This window comes from Dasypus novemcinctus, chromosome 9 (genome assembly GCF_030445035.2).
Source record: "Dasypus novemcinctus isolate mDasNov1 chromosome 9, mDasNov1.1.hap2, whole genome shotgun sequence".
Classification (NCBI taxonomy): domain Eukaryota; kingdom Metazoa; phylum Chordata; class Mammalia; order Cingulata; family Dasypodidae; genus Dasypus; species Dasypus novemcinctus.
In genome coordinates, this window is record NC_080681.1 from 53,352,501 (window position 1) to 53,371,371 (window position 18,871).

The 18,871-nt window shown below is 39.3% G+C and overlaps 1 protein-coding gene across 7 annotated transcripts in view; it reads left to right on the forward strand.

The window, feature by feature from the left end:
- The window catches only part of SLC44A5 (solute carrier family 44 member 5), a 398,293-nt gene that overhangs the window by 330,662 nt on the left and 48,760 nt on the right, over window positions 1-18,871 (forward strand). For all 7 annotated transcript variants that reach the window (XM_004482913.3, XM_058303353.1, XM_058303355.1 and 4 more), the window contains one exon: window positions 15,678-15,762. In XM_004482913.3, the coding sequence (XP_004482970.1) occupies window positions 15,678-15,762 (85 nt within the window). The remainder of the gene's footprint in view (window positions 1-15,677; window positions 15,763-18,871) is intronic.

Consider the following 18,871-nt stretch of genomic DNA (forward strand, 5'->3'; position numbering starts at 1 on the left):
AGTGGACACAGAAGAACACATAGTGAATGGACACAGAGAGCAGACAACTGAGGGGAAGTGGGGGGAGAGAAATAAATAAAAAATAAATCTTCGAAGAAAAGAGAGAATTAAAGGAAGTGGACTTGGCTAAATGGATAGAGCATCCACCTACCACATGGGAGGTCCAGGGTTCAAATCCCGGGCCTCCTTGACCCATGTGGAGCTGACCTACATGCAGTGCTGATGCATTCAAGGAGTGCCATGCCACGCAGGGGTGTCCCCCGCATAGGGGAGCCCCACGTGCAAGGAGTGCGCCCCATAAGGAGAGCCGCCCAGCACAAAATAAAGCACAGCCTGCCCAGAAGTGGTGCCGTGTACACAGAGAGCTGATGCTGCATACACAGAGAGATGATGCAGCAAGATGATGCAACAAAAAATGAGACACAGATTCCTGGTGCTGCTGACAAGAATAGAAGTGGACACAGAAGAACACACAGCAAATGGACACAGAGAACAGACAACTGGGGTGGGGGAGAGGAAGGGGAGAGAAATAAATAAATAAATCTTTTTAAGAATTCAATGTTAAAAAATAAACAAAAACACTATAGCTAAATAATATGCTTTAAAGTCAGGAAGTGAGAGTTTTCCAACTTCATTCTTCTTTTTTAAGACATTTTTGTCTATTCGGGGCCCCTTACCCTTCCAAATAAATTTGATTATTGACTTTTCGATTTCTGCAAAAAAAGGCTGTTGGGATTTTATTGGGATTAGATTGAATCTGTAAATCAGTTTGGGTAGAATTGGCATCTTAATGATATTTAGTCTTCCAATCCATGGACACAGAATGTCCTTCAAAGTCTTCTTTGGTTTCTTTTATCAATGTTTTGTAGTTTTCTGAATACATGTCCTCTATGTCCTCTATTAATTTTATTCCTAAATATTTGGTTGTTTTAATCACTATTCTAAATTGATTTTTTTCTGATTTCCTCCTCAGATTGCACATCAATAGTGTATAGAAACGCTACTGCTTTTTGCATATTATTCCTGACACAACACTTAAACTCGTCTATTTTTTTATTTGTTTCTTGCCTTCCCCCCCCCCCCCATTGTGTGTCTCTGTGTCCAATCACTGTGCGTTCTTACGTGTCTGCTTGTATTCTCATTAGGCGGCTTCAGGAACCAATCCTGGGACCTTCTGGAGTGGGAGAGAGGCAATCATTCTCTTGCACCACCTCAGCTCCCTGATCTTCTGTATCTCTTATTATCTCTCCTCTGTGTCTCTTTCTGTTGTGTCATTTTGCTGCAGCAGCTCTCTTCATGGGCCTGCACTCCTGCATGGGGCAGCACTGCTGCGCAGGGAAGTACTCTGCACAGGTAAGCACTCCATGCTAGCCAGCACTCTGTGTGGGCCAGCTTGCAACATGAGCTAGCTTACCTTCACCAGGAGGCCCTGGGCATCAAACCCTGGACTTCCTATATGTTAAATGGGAAGCCAATTGCTTGAGCCACATCTGCTTCCCTAAACTTGTCTATTAATTCTGGTAGCTTTGTTGTGGATTTTTCTGGATTTTTTTAGACATAGGATCATGTCATCAGCAAATAGTGAAAAGTTTGCTTCTTCCTTTCCTATTTGGATGCCTTTTATTAATATTTCTTTGTCTAGCCTAATTGCTCTAACTAGACCTTCTACCACAATATTGAATAATAATGGTGAAATGGGCATCCTTGTCTTGTTCCTGATCACAACAGGAAAGCTTTCAGTCTTTTACCATTTATAACAATGCTAGTTGTAGGTTTTTCATGTATGTACTTTACCATATTGAGAAAGCTTCCTGCTATTCCTATCATTTGGAGTGTTTTTATCTAGAAAGGATGCCATATTTTGTCAAATGCCTTTTCTGTATCAATCAAGAGAACCATGTGATTTTTCTTCTTTAATTTATCAATATGGTTTATTATACCAATTGATTTTCTTGTGTTGGACAACTCTTGCATACCTGGGATAAAACCCTCTTGATCATGGTATATAATTATTTTAATGTGCTTTTGGATTCTGTTAGCAAGTATTTTGTTGAGGATTTTTACATCTGTATTCATTAGAGAATAGTGGTCTGTAATTTTCTTTTTTCATAGTATCTTTATCTGGTTTTGGTATTAGGGTGATGTTAGCTTCAAAGAATGAGTTTGGTAGCATTCATTCCTGTTCAATTTTTTGGAAAAGCTTGAGCAAGACCAGCTTTAGGTTGTCTTTGAATGATGGGTAGAATTCACCTGTGAAGCTGACTGATCCTGGGCTTTTCATTTTGGGGAGGTTTTTGATGAGTATTTCAATCTTTTCACTTGTGATTGTTTTGGTGAAGTCTTCTATTTCTTCTAGGGTCATTGTACATTGTTCATGTGTTTCTAGGAATTCATCCATCTCTTCTATATTTTCTAGTTTTTTTTTTTTTTTGGAATACAGTTATTCATAGCATACTTTTTGATCTCTCTTATTTCTGCAGGGTCAGTGTTAATGTCCCCCTTCTCATTTCTGATTTTAATTTTGTGTCTTCTCCCTTTTTTTCTTTGTCAGTCTAGCTAAGGGTTTATTGATATTGTTGATCTTCTCAAAGAAACAACTTTTGGTTTTGTTCATACTCTCTTGGTTTTTTTTTGTTGTTGTTGTTGTTGTTGTTCTCAATTTCATGGATTTCTGTTCTAATCTTTACTTTTTCTCTCCATTGGCTTGGTTTGGGATTAGTGTGCTATTCTTTTTCTAGTCTCCCAGATGTGCAGTTAAGTCATCAATTTTAGCCCTTTCTTCTTTTTTAATGTAAACATTGAGGGCTATAAATTTCCCTCTCAGCACTACCTTTGCAGTGTCCCATAAGTTTTGATATGTTGTGTTCTTATTTTCATTCATCTCAAGGTATTTGCTGAAATCTCTTGCAATTTCTTCTTTGACCCACTGATTATTTAGAATGTGTGTTTAATCTCCATATATTTATGGATTTTCCCTTTTTCCGGCCATTATTGATTTCAAGCTTTATTCCATTAAGATCAGAGAAGATGTTTTGTATAATTTCAATCTTTTTCAATTTATTGAGACTTGTCTTATGACCCAACATATGATCTATCTTGGAGAAGTATCCATAAGCACTTAAAAGGAATGTATATCCTGCTGTTTAGGGTTGCTGTGCTCTATAGATGTCTGTTAGGTCTAGTTAATTTATCATATTATTCAACCTCTCTATTTCTTTATTTATCTTCTGCCCATATGTTCTATCCAATACTGAGAGTGGTGTGTTAGAGTCTCCAGCTATTACTGTAGAGACATCTATTTCTCCCTTCACCTTTGCCAGTGTGTGCCTTATGTATGTTGGGGCACTGAGATTAGGTGCATAAATATTTAGCATAGTTGTTTCTTCTTGCTAAATTGTTCCTTTTATTAATTTGTATAACCTTCTTCATCCTTATAACACTTTTTTATTTAAAACCTATTTTGTCCAATATTAATATCACTACTCCAACTCTTTTTTGTTTACTATTTGCATGGAATATCTTTTTCCAGCCTTTCACTCTAACCTGGTTGTTTCCTTATGTCCCAGGCGAATCTCTTATAGACAACATACAGATGGCTCATAATTTTTTTATCATTCTATGAGCTATGTCTTTTAATTGGGGAGTTCAAGCCATTAAGGTTCAATGTTATTACTGTAAAGATATTATGTACTTCATCCATTTTGGCATTTGACTTTCTGTTGTCGTATTGTACATATTGTACTTTAATTTACCTTTACTAATAATATTCATTTCTACACTCTTCTCCAAGTCTCTCACCCTTGTTTCATCCTTTCAGGCTGCAGCACTCTTTAGTATTTCTTGTAATTCTTATCTCTTGGTAACATATTCTGTCAGATTTTGTTTTTCCATGAAGACTTTGAACTCCCCTTCATTTTTGAAGGACAGCTTTGCTGGATACAGAATTCTTGGTTGGCAGTTTTTCTCTTTCAGTACCTTAAATACATCATACCACTTCCTTTTCTCCTCCATGGTGTGTGATGAGATGTCAGCACTTAATCTTACCGAATTTCCCTGGTATGTGATGCTTTGCTTTTCTCTTGCTACTTTCAGGATCTCCTCTTTGTTTCTGATATTTGTCGTTCTGAATAGTAGGTGTCTTGGGGTAGGTCTATTGAGATTTATTCTGTTTGGGGTCTGTTGTCCTTTTTAGATACTGGTGTTTATGTCTTTCATAAGGGTAAGGAAGTTTTCAGTCATTATTTCCTCAATATTCTTTCTGCCCCTTTTCCATTTTCTTCTTCTTCTAGGACACTGATAATGCTTATGCATTTGTATTTTACATTCTCATTCAATTCCCTGAGACCCTGTTCCATTTTTTCCATTCTCTTCCTTTACTGTTCTTCTGTCTTTTCCAGTTAAAATGTTCTGTCTTTGAAATCACTATTTCTGTCTTTGAACAATTCAAATATGCTCTTATGTGCCTCTAATGTATTTTTTAAAAATATCCATCATGTCTTTCTTTCCCATAAGGTCTGTTACTTTTCTTTGTAGATTTTCAACTTGTTCTTTATGCTCACCCAGTGACTTAATATCCTTTATCTCTTTTGTCATATTTTCTTTTAATTCTTTAAATTGAATTAGGAGAGTCCTATGATTATCATTTATTAATTTTCTTAAATCCTGTATCTCTTCAGGACATTTGGTTTGTTCATTTGGCTAGACCACCTCTTCCTGTTTCCTAGTATGACTTGTAATTTTTAGCTGATGTCTAGGAATGTGAATATGTTGGTAAATTTACTCTGATGGCCAGTTTCTCTCTCTTGCCTATTGTTATTTTTTCTCAGCTCATCTTTGATATTTGGTTCAACTTATCCTATGTCTTTAAAATTTCCCAGCTTAAGTTTTCTAAATCTTGCCAGGGGCCCACTGATGGGGTACAGAGTTTCTCCCAGAAATGTGAGAACAGAGAGACCCAAGTGCAGTTTTTGTCCACGCAATTTCCATATTGGCCAGCAGATGGCAGTCATTGGCGCACCTTTCCACAGAGCTGCAACTCTCTCAGTTTTCCTTTGTTTTGGTGTGACTGGAGCCTAGCTTTAAGGTGGGCTCTACTGGCCAAATTCACTGAAGAAAAGCCCTTCTACTCCCCCTCCCTTTTCCCTTGTGACTGCTGGCAGGGAGGCCAAAGTCTGGTCCCCTCTCACTCAGCTGCAATGAGATAGCGGTTTTACTCCAGCTTAATATCTTGGGGGTTGGGGTGGGGAGCCCTGCCTCATAGAAGGAGGTTTAGTAACTCACAGTTTATTGTTTTGGTTTCTTTTTTTCTCTGTCCCTCACCTTCCTGGGAGTTGTGAAGCACCGTCCTGGTCTGCTGACCCCAAAAGCCCAGGTCCATTGGGCAGCTTTTCACTCTTTCTCCCTTGCTTTGTGAGAGCACTAAGCCTTGTCTTCCTAATCTGATTCCATCTTTCCACAATCCTCAGTACATGCATATTTATTATAGTTATTTCTTCTTTGTGAATTGCCCTTTTATTTATTATACACTGTCCTTCTTCATCTCTTATATGAGTTTTGCTTTTAAAATCTATTTTGTCTGATATTAGTATTGCTCCTTCAAATTTTTTTTGGTTACTATTTGTTTGGAATATCTTTTTCCAACCTTTCATTTTCAACCTGATTATGTCCTTAGTCTGAGGTCAGTCTCTCATAGACAGCATATAGATGGTTTCTATTTTTTATCCACTCTATCAGTCTTTTGAATGTGGAATTCAATCCATTAACATCAATGTTACAACTGTAAAGGTGTTATTTACTTCATCCTTTTTATCCTTTGGCTTTTCATTTCATATTTTACTATAGTCTGTCTTTTTACACATTAAGTACCTTTACTAGTAATTCATTTCTACACTCTTCTACAAGTCTCTTGCCCTTGTTTTGTTTTGTTTGTTTTCTTCTTTCAAGCTGTAGCACTTCCTTTAGTATCTCTTGTAAATCTGGTCTTTTGGTAACATATTCTCCCAGTTTTTATCTGTGAAGACTTTAAACTCACGCTGATTTTCAAAGGACAGTTTTGCCAGATAAAGAATACTTGGCTGGTAGTTTTTCTCTTTCAATACCTTAAATACATTATACCACTTTCTTCTCACCTCCATTGTTTCTGGCAAGAGATTGGCACTTAGTATTACTGAGGTTCTCTTGGATGTGATGCATTACTTTTCACTTGCTCCTTTCAGAATTACTCTTTTATCTCTGGTATTTGTAATTCTGAATAATAGGTGTCTCAGAGTAGGTCTATTCATATTTATTCTGTTTGGGTACTTTGTCCTCAGATTTTGATATTTATATCTTTCATAACAGTTGCTAAGTTATCAGCCATTTTGCCCTCAAATATTCTTTCTGTCCCTTGACCATTCTCTTCTTCTGGACATTGAATAACACTATATTTGTCCATTTTGCATTGTCACTGAATTCCTTGAGACCCTGTTCATTTTTTCTTTCTTTTCTCTTTCTTTCTCCTGTCTTTTCAAGGTCAGATACTTAATCCTCCAAGTCACTAAATATGTCTTCAGTGATTCAAATCTGCTGTTATATGCCTCTAATCTATTTTAAATCTAATCCATTATGTCTTTCATTCTCATAGGCTCTGTTAATTTTCTTTGAAGGCTTTCAAATTTTCTTTATGCTCACCCAATGTTTCTTAATGTCCTTTATCTCTAGTCATATTTTCCTTTGACTCCTTGAACTTATTTGGGGGATTTGTGTAATTATCATTGATTAGTTCTTTTATATCCTGTACCTTGTCAGTATTTTTGGTTTGTTCCTTTGGCTGGGCCATCTCTTCCTGTTTATTAGTATGGCTTGTAACTTTTTTGCTGAAGTCTAGATATCTGAATATGGTGGTGAATTTACTCTGATAGTCAATTTCTCTCTCTTGCCTAGAGGTTTTGTCTCATGGCTCTTCTTTGATTTTTAGTTCAACTTATCTAAAATTGCCCAGCTTCAGTTATCAAAATAGGGCCAGTAAATGGATGCTGGGGCACATATCAGCTCCCAGGGTACTAGGACAAGAGACTCCAAAAAACAGTTTTTCTCCTTGCAGTTTCCCAGCTGGCACTTGTTGACAATCTTTTCACAGACTGTCTCTTTCACCCTCCACTTGCCCGTGATTCTGGTATGGCCAGAGCCAAGATTCAAAGCCAGTTCTGCTGGCCAAATACACTGAAGAAAAACCACTCTTCACCCTCTGTCATACCCTCCCTCTTCCCAGGGAAGAAGATGTCTGTCCCGTTCTCTTTTGACTGCAGTGAGCCAAGGGTTTTATCCAGGTTGTTCACCTTGGGGAGGGGTGCAGAGATAGGTGCTGTTCCCAGCCATGTGGGTTAGCAACACACAATTTTCATTACACTTCTTCATCTCTCTGTCCCTTACCCTTCTGGAGGATATGCAGCACTCTCCTGGTCTGCACATCCTCAAAGCAGTTCCCTTGGACACTTTTGCCTTTCCTCCATTGTTTTTGTGAGTTGAGTCCTGCCTACCTATTCCAACACCATCTTCCCAGAAGTCTCCCCTGAATTATTTTTATTTCATCCAGCATCAGTTCTTCTATTTATATTAGTCTTTCTCTTTTGTGTTCTTATTCTCTTTATATTCCTTATAATAATTATCCATTCTTAGTAAAGTAAAGAGGCCTGGTAGCTTGTATAAATTTAATTTGTTGCTATTTAGTAGGTCAGTTTTTCATCTAAGCCTCCGCCTTATATGGGGTGATGGGGTTGTGCTGGCTGTCAGATTTCACAAAAACTAGTGAGAAGTTGTCAGGCATGGGCTTTCTAAATGCCGGAATGTAAAGAGTTGTAGGCTGGGGAACCAAATCCCACAAAAGTCCTTGCTCTCTGCAGAGGATTCATTCAACAAAAGAGACCTCTGCTTAGGGTAAATGCCTGGCAGCTAGAATTCTATGTGTAGGGGTGTGGAGAAATGCAGATGTGCTGATTTGCAACCTTTTTCACATACTCTCATAAACCTGTATTATAAACTTCAGTTATCTTTATGTTTGGAGCTGTATTTCTCACTCTTAACTGAGTCCTATTTCTCTCATGATTGCTAACAATTGAGTCATGTCCAGCCCTCTCTGTAGCTGCTGCATGGTGTATCCATTCAATACATTCCCATATGTGAGTGCTTTCCATCGTTCAGAAATTGTTGAACCCTCCTGTGCAATTATTTTTTTTTTAAGATTTATTTATTTATCCCCCCCCCCCCCCCCCCCGTCTGTTCTCTGTGTCTATTTGCTGTGTCTTGTTTCTTTGTCCGCTTCTGTTGTCGTCATCGGCACGGGAAGTGTGGGCGGCGCCATTCCTGGGCAGGCTGCACTTTCTTTCACGCTGGGCGGCTCTCCTTATGGGGTGCACTCCTTGTGCGTGGGGCTCCCCTACGCGGGGGACACCCCTGCATGGCACGGCACTCCTTGCGCGCATCACCACTGCATGTGGGCCAGCTCCACACGGGTCAAGGAGGCCCGGGGTTTGAACCGCGGACCTCCCATGTGGTAGAACGGACGCCCTAACCACTGGGCCAAGTCCGTTTCCCCTCCTGTGCAATTATGAGCAAAACCCGTCCTCCACATCCTTAGCTGCTATGATGAAGTTTATTCCTTTCTATACTTTCATACTTTTATTTCAGTGAGTCTCAGGAATGAAGGGGTGGACTGAAGTGCTTGGTACATCATCTTGAACTAGAATTTTAAAGTTGCTTCTATTTTCTTCTTTCCTTTTGGTAGAATTATGGTTCAAATTAAATAAAGACTATCTGAATTGCTTCTAGAAAATTACTCAGCTATAACCATCACTGTCTACTTTGTACTTAAGTAATCTGAAATCCACTGAAGTTTAAGGCTATCAGAGAAACTGTGGTAGAATGATTATAGATTTGTGGTTAAAGGCTAAGGAGTATTCTAATACTTTGAAAAAAACTTAACCTGGAATGGATTTCACTCATTCCACAACATTTGATACATGTCTATAATTAATGGACCAAGTACTAGGCTAAGTGCTAGCATAGGAATATAAAGATGAAGAAGGTATAAATCCTACCCTTGCAGATAGCATAAGCTAGTGAATAACAAGTTTATATAATACTTCACAGTTTATAAATTACTTTTACTTGAGGTAAACATTTAACACTTACAGATATACCATTCATACTTGTAATGATCCCTATGGACTCCAGTAATTTATTCTTTTGCTTAGGTACAACTTGAATCACATGCACTGTGAGACCCTGTGGATGATGTTGTTGCTTGAGTGGTGAGGGAACCCATCCAACATTTCTAGATCTTAAAGTGGCCTTTTGCACATTGTGTATGAATTTATAATCATGTTTAGCCATCTGAGATCAGTGGGATGTGAATATGAAATGGTTTTAGTTTTCTCAATCATTGCTTTTAACAGTGCTCTTCCACTTTTCTTTCTTCTCCCTTTGCTACCATAAGCAGCTTTCATAGCTTTTTAGAAATCTTCTATTATTAAAAATTTCAGTGTATGGTGGTGTTGGTGGCACAGTATTATGTATGTAATTAACAGCACTGAGTTATGTATGTGATTATGGTTGAAAGGAGAAGTTTTGGGTTGTGCTTGTTACTAGAATGAAAGTTAGAAGAGAAAACATGGGACTATATAACACAGTGAACCCTGTTGTGGATGATGGACTAGGTAAATAGTACAAGTATATGAATACTCTTTCAGGGAAATGGATGTGGCTCAACCAGTTGGGCTCCAATCTATTATATAGGAGGTCCAGGGTTCAATGCCCAGGGTCTCCTGGTGAGGACAAGCTGGCCCACGTGACAAGCTGGCCCAAGGAGAGTGCCAGCCCATGCTGGAATGCTGCCCCATGCAAGAGTGCCCCCCTGCATGGAAATGCCGCCCAGCATGGAAAAGCCACCCTGCGCAGGTGTGCTGGTCGACACTGAGACCTGGCACAGCAAGATGACACAACAAGAGACACAGAAGAGAGAAAAATAAGAAGACATAGCAGAGCAGGGAGTTAGGGTGGCACAAGAGAGTTATCACCTCTCCCACTCCCATAATCGGTTCCCAGAGCCACCTAATGAGAATACAAGCAGACACAGAAGTACACACAGCAAATGGACACAGAGCACAGAGAACAGGCAATGGGGGAATGGGACAGAGGGGTAGGGGAGAGAAATAAATAAAATAAATCTTTAAAATAAAAAAAGAATACTCTTTCAGAAGGGTCATATTTATGCACATCTCATCAGGATCTCAGACACAGCCAAGTAGATACAACCCCAGTGTAAGTGGTACTGAGGGCTACAGAGACACCCAAGTCCTACGGTCATGACAGATGGCTGTGGAGTTCAATCCCTTGTCAGTGGGCCCTACTTTGGAATTTGTGCTCCTGACTGATGGAGTTGGACTCAGATGTGACCTTTTTACACATGCCTCTTCTGTTACTTTTACTGAACCTGCGGTTGATGTTGGGGCTGGTGTATGCTCAGGAGACTTGAATCTCTACACTGTCTATGTGTCAGCTGGGCCCTGAGCCTCAGCAGAGTTGAAACTCCTACTGTCCTGTTCATTGAACTCACCCAGGTCAGCTAACAGGGAGGTGAGTATAGTCAACCACCACACCAGAGAACCGAGAAAGTCTACAGCTGCAAGCCATGTGGCATCTAAGGCCCCTCTTGATTTAGAGATGGAGTGGACATCACCATCCAGGGTCCTCAGGATGGAGGAATAAAATATGGATTAGAGTGGACTTACTGGTATTCTACTATAGAATTACTGTGACTCTAGCAATGGAAGAAACTATATCATTGATGTGGAGACAGTGGCCATGGGAGTTGCTGAGGGCAGGGAGAGGGAAAAAGAGGTGTGATAATGCGGCATTTCAGGACTTGGAGTTGTCCTGAATGATATTGCAGGGACAGATGCAGGACATTATATAACCTGCCATAACCCACTGAATGGACTAGGAGTGAGTGGAAACTACAACGTAAACTATAATCCACACTGTGTAGCAACACTCCAAATGTACTCATCAAATGCAATGAATGTACCACCCTAATGAAAGAAGTTGTTGATGTGGGAGGAGTGGGGGATGTGGGGAGTGAGGTATATGGGAACCTCATATTTTTTGTAACATTTTGTGTAATCTGTGTATCTTTTTAAAAAAAGATGGAGAAAAAAAAAAAAGAATACCCTTTCATGAATTTTAACAAATGTGCAACACTAATACAAGGTAATAATAGGGAGGTTTATGAGGGGGGATCACCTAATGTAAACTATGGATTATAATTAATGGTACTCTTTTTTTTAAAGATTTATTTTATTTATTTCTCCCCACTCCCCCCACCCCCATCGTCTGCTCTCTGTGTCCATTCGCTGTGTTTTTCTGCGTCCACTTGCATTATCCAGTGGCACTAGGAAACTGCATCTCTTTTTTGTTGTGTCATCTTGCTGCGTAAGCTCTCCGTGTATATGGTGCCACTCCTGGGTAGGCTGTGCTTTTTTCATGCAGGGTGGCTCTCCTTATGGGGCATGCTTCTTGCTCATGGGGCACCCCGACACGGGGCACCCCTGTGTGGCACGGCACTCCTTGCACGGGCAGCACTGCATGTGGGCCAGCTTACAACACGGGTCAGGAGGCCCTGGAGATCAAACCCTGGACCCTCCATATGGTAGACAGACGCTCTATCAGTTGAGCCACATCCACTTCCCTAATGGTACTGTTTTAATATTCTTTCATCAGTTGTAACAAAGGTATCACGTTAATGCAAAATGTCAACAATAGGGGAGTATATGGGAACATTGTATTTTTTTACCTGAACATTGTACTTTTTTCTGTGAACCTACAAAGTCTCTTTTAAAAAATAATAATTGAATAATTGAATTTAAAAAACATTATACTAAGTGAAAGAAACCAGACACAAATTACTGCATACTGTAAGATTCTACTTAATATGTAAGTATATCTATTGACACAGAAATAGATTAGTGGTTATGTACAGATGGAGAAGGTAGAGGGATTGAGAGGTGACTGCTAAGGGTTAGGGAGTTTTTCTTTTTGAAGTAATGAAAATTCTCTAAAATTGATTGTGGTAATGAATTCATAAATCTTTTAATATACTAAAAACCACTGATAGTATGCTTTGGATGATTGTGTGGTATGTGAATAGATCTCAATAAAACTGCTTTTTAAAAAAGTTTAGTGTAGTCCAATTTAAAATGTCAACCCCATTTCCTCCAATCCCTAAGCATAATTTTGATACAGGAAAAGCAACTTGCAGGGTCTGCTGTTTCCCTTTACTTCCCTCTCTTTCTGATCCTAGCCCTTGGGCTATGCTGTAAGAGATGAAAGGAAAAGGAAAACTGTCTATTGCTTTCCTGACTGCTGTCCTAGCTCCTAAAGCCTACTGCAGCTAAGACATGACTGTTTGGGCGCCAACACCCTCTTTGGGGTAGGCATCCAGAGGCTGCTCTTTCGTGGGTTACAGTGGAAATTCCCTGGGTCCTCACTGAATAGTTCTTTGGTATGAGAGCTCTCATTGCTGCCCTCTCTCCACCCCATTGTCTCTTCAATTTTCTTGTTGTCTCTTTGGGTCTTATTTTTCTTGTTCAAATGGGCACAATAGACTACTATATAGTAGGTGTCCAACTGGAAAATGAGATTCTGTTCTGCCCTCCTACGGGCTTATTCTCTATGAGGAATTCTCTCAGACCTTGCTCTAATTTGGGATTCAAAAGGGAAAAACTACTCTCTCCCTAGTGAGGAGGGTAGTGGAGATCTTCTTAATAGTGATCAGTGTATCCTGCCAATTCCATTGTCTCCAACCCACCTCCCTCCCACCATCTTCTGTTTATGTAGACAGGGACAGCAATCAGGTTGTGGTGATGGAAGTATCTTGCCCCAATTTCTGGTGGATTGCTTTTTTTTTTATCTTTTTTTTTTTTAAGATACATAGATCTTAAATGTTACATTAAAAAATGTAAGAGGTTTCCATATTCCACCCTCCCCACCCCACTCCCACTCCTCCCATATCAACAACCTCTTTCAACAGTGTGGCACATTCATTGCATTTGATGAATACATTTTGGAACACTGCTACACAGCGTGGATTATAGTTTACATTGTAGTTTCCACTCTCTCCCAGTCCATTCAGTGGGTTATGGCAGGATATATAATGTCCTGCATCTGTCCCTGCAATATCATTCAAGACAACTCCAAGTCCCAAAAATGCCCCGATATCACACCTCTTTTTCCCTCTTCCTGCCCTCAGCAACTCCCATGGCCACTGTCTCCACATCAATGATATAGTTTCTTCCATTGCTAGAGTCACAATAATTCTATAGTAGAATACCAGTAAATCCACTCTAATCCATATTTCATTCCTCCATCCTGAGGTGGGCTGCTTTCTTTATCCTTAGATATGAATCCTATTTGTTGATTCTGAGCCAGTAGGAAAAGTATTACTCAAGCACTTGTTACAGGTTTTATGCTATAGTTACATTAATTAAGGTGTTGGGAAACAGACTCCTTAAACGTTTAGGGCTGTGTTTCTTAAAATATGGTTTTATAGATCACCAATATCTGAAACCACAGGGGAGCTTAGTAAAAAAGCTAATTTCTGGCCCCATTTCCAGAGATTCAGTAGAGTTAAGAAAGAACCAGGAATCAGGATTTTAAACAAAAACTTCCAGCTCTACTGCTGCATCCTCAAATTTAGTCTGCTACACATTATCTTATTTCATCTTCCCATCTTCACTGGTAAGACTGATATTACCCCATTTTACTGATGAGGAAATAGATTTAAAAGTTATCAATGGATTGCCAAAGACAGAATAATACTTCATTCATTGCTAGTGATAATGAATGTCAGCCTGTCCCTTTACTATGTCACTATATGTCACTGTAATTTCAGACTGAGAAAATGTCACTTTTCAGATTACCAAAATAATGCTTATTTCCAAAAATCCATAACAGCACAAAAAAATAACTAATCAAATGTAATTCTACCATCTCAATATAATGATTTGCTTCTGCATATAATACATTGTACTTGCTTTTAGAATTTAAATATTTTAATAATTTTAGTAATTTTCTTTTAAAAATTAATGTATTGCACATGGGAAAAATACAACTAATATGATGTGTAGACTATAGTTAACAGTAATATTGTTGGAAAGCGGACTTGGCCCAATGGATAGGGCATCCACCTACCACATGGGAGGTCCACGGTTCAAACCCCAGGCCTCCTTGACCAGTGTGGAGCTGGTCCATGTGCAGTGCTGATATGTGCAAGGAGTGCCATGCCATGCAGGGGTGTCCCCTGCATAGGGGAGCCCCACGTGCAAGGAGTGCACCCTGTAAGGAGAACAGCCCAGTGAGAAAGAAAGTGCAGCCCGCCCAAGAATGGCGCCACACACAGAGAGAGCTGACACAACAAGATGATGCAACAAAAAGAAACACAGATTCCAGGTGCCACTGATAAGGATGGAAGCGGTCACAGAAGAACACATAGTGAATGGACACAGAGAGCAGACAACTGGGGCAGGGGGAGAGAAATAAATAAATAAATCTTAAAAACAACAACAACACTAATATTGTAATATTTTTGTAGCAAAGGCAAAGAAAGCACTGTATCAATGCTGAAGGTAAAAAAGAAGAGTACAGGGTTGGTTTAGTTCTGAAATGTGAATATGATCAAGCGTTTTTTTCATTTTCATTAACAAGGATACCTTGGTCATGTCATTTAGTCTGTGCTCATTTATTCATCTTTTAGAACACTGGAGAAAGAATTGAGATTGTTTGTAGAATTAAATAAGGTAGATGAGCCTGGACAGGATTTTTTTTTTTTTAAGTTTTATTTTATTTATTTCTCTCCCCTTCACCCTCCCCCAAATTGTCTGTTCTCTGTGTCCATTTGCTACGTGTTCTTCTTTGTCCGCTTCTGTTGTTGTCAGGGGCATGGGAATCTGTGTTTCTTTTTGTTGCATCATCTTGCTGCGTCAGCTGTCGGTGTGTGCAGTGCCATTCCTGGGCAGGCTGCACTTTCTTTCGCACTGGGCGGCTCACCTTATGGGGTGCACAAGGGTGCATGGGGTTCCCCTATGCAGGGGCACCCCTGTATGGCATGGCACTCCTTTGCACGTGGGCCAGCTCCACACAGTCAAGGAGGCTTGGAGTTTGAACCGCAGACCTCCCATGTGGTAGACAGACGCCCTATTCATTGGGCCAAGTCCACTTCCCTGGACAGGATTTTTTGAAGTGATGCTTCCATAATTTGTTGAGCAGCCTCTTATCTGTTGTTTTGTGTTTTGAAATTGAAATAAAGTTTTATTTAAAAAATTAGTGTATTGTTAATTTCTATCTGTAATAAATGTGTTCTTTAATGTCATTTTCAATGACAATGTGGTTGTCCACTTTATGGATGTGTAATCCTTTATTTAACCAATCCACTCTTAACAGACAATTTGATCATTTAAATATTTTACAATTACAAAAATTTGTTTTAAATGTTTAGCAAGTTAAAGGGTAGCTGCGGAACATATTACACCTGTCTAAAAAAAATGAAGCCAATATTTAAGGATCATATTAAAAGAGATTGGGGTGTAAAATGGTATGGAACATTTCCACAGTAACTGAAATGATTGTGTTGTTTTCTTTTTTAACAGGAACAAGTCTATTTTGTTTTACTTTAACTTTCTAAAATGTGCCAATCCCTCAGTGATGATAAACCTACAGTGCCCTACCAGACAGGTAAGTCAAAAGATGGCTCACTGGTATTAGCAATTCTGCACACTTGGTATGAAAGAATTCATAAATTCCATTTGAGTTCTGTCTATGGTTAATTATGAATATATGGAAGTTGGGCAGACATAAGTAAGAATTCATGTTTACTTACATACAATAAAACTAAGTGGAGATTAACTGTTTTAGAATCTCTATGGAACCTCTGTGATTATCTTATCCAATCAATTACTTTTATAAATGAGTAAATTGCAGCCTAGAGAACTGGAGAGGTTGTTCTCAAGATCAGTATTATATTTTAGAATGAGTAGTACTGTCTTCTATAACTAATAAACTCAGTTTTTCAACTACTTAACACAATGACATTTATATCTTGTCCACGTCACAGTACAAGGTGGATGTTTGTGGTCAGTGGGTGACTCTTCTCCATGTCCACTCAGGGACTCAGGTTCCTTTCATCTGGTGGGTCTGCAATCCCCTAATTTCCTCAACATCTGCATCCAGCTTCCAGAAGGGGAAAGAGAGGGTGAACAGAGCACCCTTATTTCTTAAATGTTTTGAAATGTCACAAATTGCATTTCCACTCATGTTTCATAGACATGACCTAGTTTTACATGGTCATACCCATAATAAAGGAGGGAAAAGTTAAGCAATGGAGTGGTGGCCTGGGCAGTCTCTTTTATACCATGGAAAAAGAAGCATAAATTTCAGTGACAAGATACACCTCTCATAGATAACTCCTCTGGCCTCCAGTACATCTTGCTTCTTCCCAAGGAGAAACCAGAGTCCCAAACAGTAATGTCTTTGGGCCAAAGTCTAAAACTGATACACAGTTCTATGTATCAAGGCTAGATGTAGCTCCTAAAGCTAAAAATCAAGTTATTTGACCCTGCACACTAAATGTACAGTGGAGAGCTGAGAATAGGAGATTTGCAACACAAATGCCCATTCAGAAAGGGAGGAGTGATAAATAACCAGCAGTCTTTGGTGCATGGCAGTGATGGAGTCCTGCTGAATGGGCACTCTGATGACCCTTGCCCTGGCAGTGGAGAAGAGTAATTTTTTCAACCTAGATTATGTTTTCAGAGAGGAACTCTCTAGTCCATTGTTTCCTATGGTCCTTTGCTCTGCCATCTGGGAAGTGATTTCCTGTTCATTATCCTCCAGACCACACTATAGCTGAGCACTGGAAAATATGCCCTCCTTAGAAGCCATGTAGCTTTTGAAGCTCACTTCCTATTCTGCAAATTTAGCCCCTCAAAGATTATTTTAACAGTAAAGACTTTTTCAGGCTAGCTCATATATTTTTTGCAATACAGCTACCTCAAAAACTTCTGACTTATTTGCTTTTTGTTGATTCCATGTGTTAGTAACCACACTCAAAGATCTTCCCTAGACGTAGTTCCTAAATCTGATTTACTGCTTTGCTTCCTGGTCTTACTCTAAGACTTTTAAAATCTCATTCTTTGCATAGACTAAAGCTCTCTTGGGTTCTTAACATCTTACCTGTGTCTACCTCCACCACAGGATCTTGTTTTCTACCACTGCCACCCACTCCCAAATCAAATCATTGGCCCTATCAGTTCGGATAGTTACCACCCCTTTGTAATCTCAGTTTCAAGCATCACACTCTGTCATCTCAATCGTTCTAATATTCCAACTCCAATGATTCTTCTACCTCACTGGGACCTAAAACCACTGATCCTCAGCCCTTCATATTACACATTAGTTCACTCATGTTTTCATCTCCCTCTTTACTTGACTTAAAGTTCATGGTCCTTTTTTCAAATTACTCTTTTTGTATATATCCTCTATTCCTTTGCCCTTCCTCAATTGGTTGTAAACTGCTGACAAAACCTCAACCCCAGCAAAATGCAGGGTTCTGCTTGTATGTCTGATTCCATGCAACTAGGTATTCTTGGAGAAAAACACAAAATATTTTAAATTCAGGACCATTATCTTCACGTGGGCCCTGAATGCTGACAACAACTACACTGCAGAGCGCTGGTCTGTTCTCTGGCCTGCTCTCCAAGAAAACAATTTTGTATTTTTTCCTCTGGCCTCAAACATCCAAGACCTCTTTCCAAATCTTCCCATTTCACTGAGCATGAACGGGCAATCACGTTACAACATCCAAAACCTCCTTCTCCTACATCCACTTGCCTACTTATCTTCATCTGTGTTCATATATTCTACCTTCTCTTCTGTTACTATGTATGAACTGTATGAACTCCTAAGTCCAGCCCATACATTTGCTGACATACTCAAGGACATCACCCGAGGCATTTCCTGTTTCTCTTATTGTAACTTTCCTTAATTACTAAATCACGCCCTTTGGTATAGAAATATACTATTATTTCTTCGATCTTGAAAAAAAATTTCCCTTTGATTCCATATAACCCTCCAGCTACTGCTCCTTATCTGTCTCTTCATTGCAAAATTCCTCAAAAGAATATTCATGTGTCTAAACTCTACTCTCATTCATGCATTCATCCTTATTCCAATTTCCTCCAAATATTACCTTCACATTACTAAACAAATTGTCAATTTCAATCTATTTTGTTTAATCTAATAGCATCATTTAATCACTCTCCTTAAAATGCTTTCTTCATTTGGCTTCCAGAGCACAAGATTCTTCTGGGTTTCCTCCTAACTGTCTGACTACCACTCCTTATCAGTCTCCCTTGCTGACTTCTCTTTGCTTTTAACTTCTTCTAGACTTTGGAATTTTCCCTTTGCCTAACCTAGTCTTCCAAATCTACATTTACTCCTTTCGTGATCTCACAGTCTTTGGGCTTCAATAACATGAATATGCTGCCCTCCCTAATGTATATCTCTATACCAGACTCCTCCCTGAACTTCAGACCTTTACATCGAACCACCTATGCAAGATCTCTACCTGAATATTTAGTTGGCATCTTCTCTTTAACATCTCCAAAACTGAATTCCTGATCTCTAACCCCATCCCCAAACACTGCTTCCCCACCCCTATTTCACACTTATGGAGTTATCCTTGATTCCTCTCTTTCACTAATTCCTTTGTGTTCCAGATAATTCCTTTGATCTCCCTTCAAAATATATCCTGGATCTAAGTAATTCTTACCGCATTTACCCTATT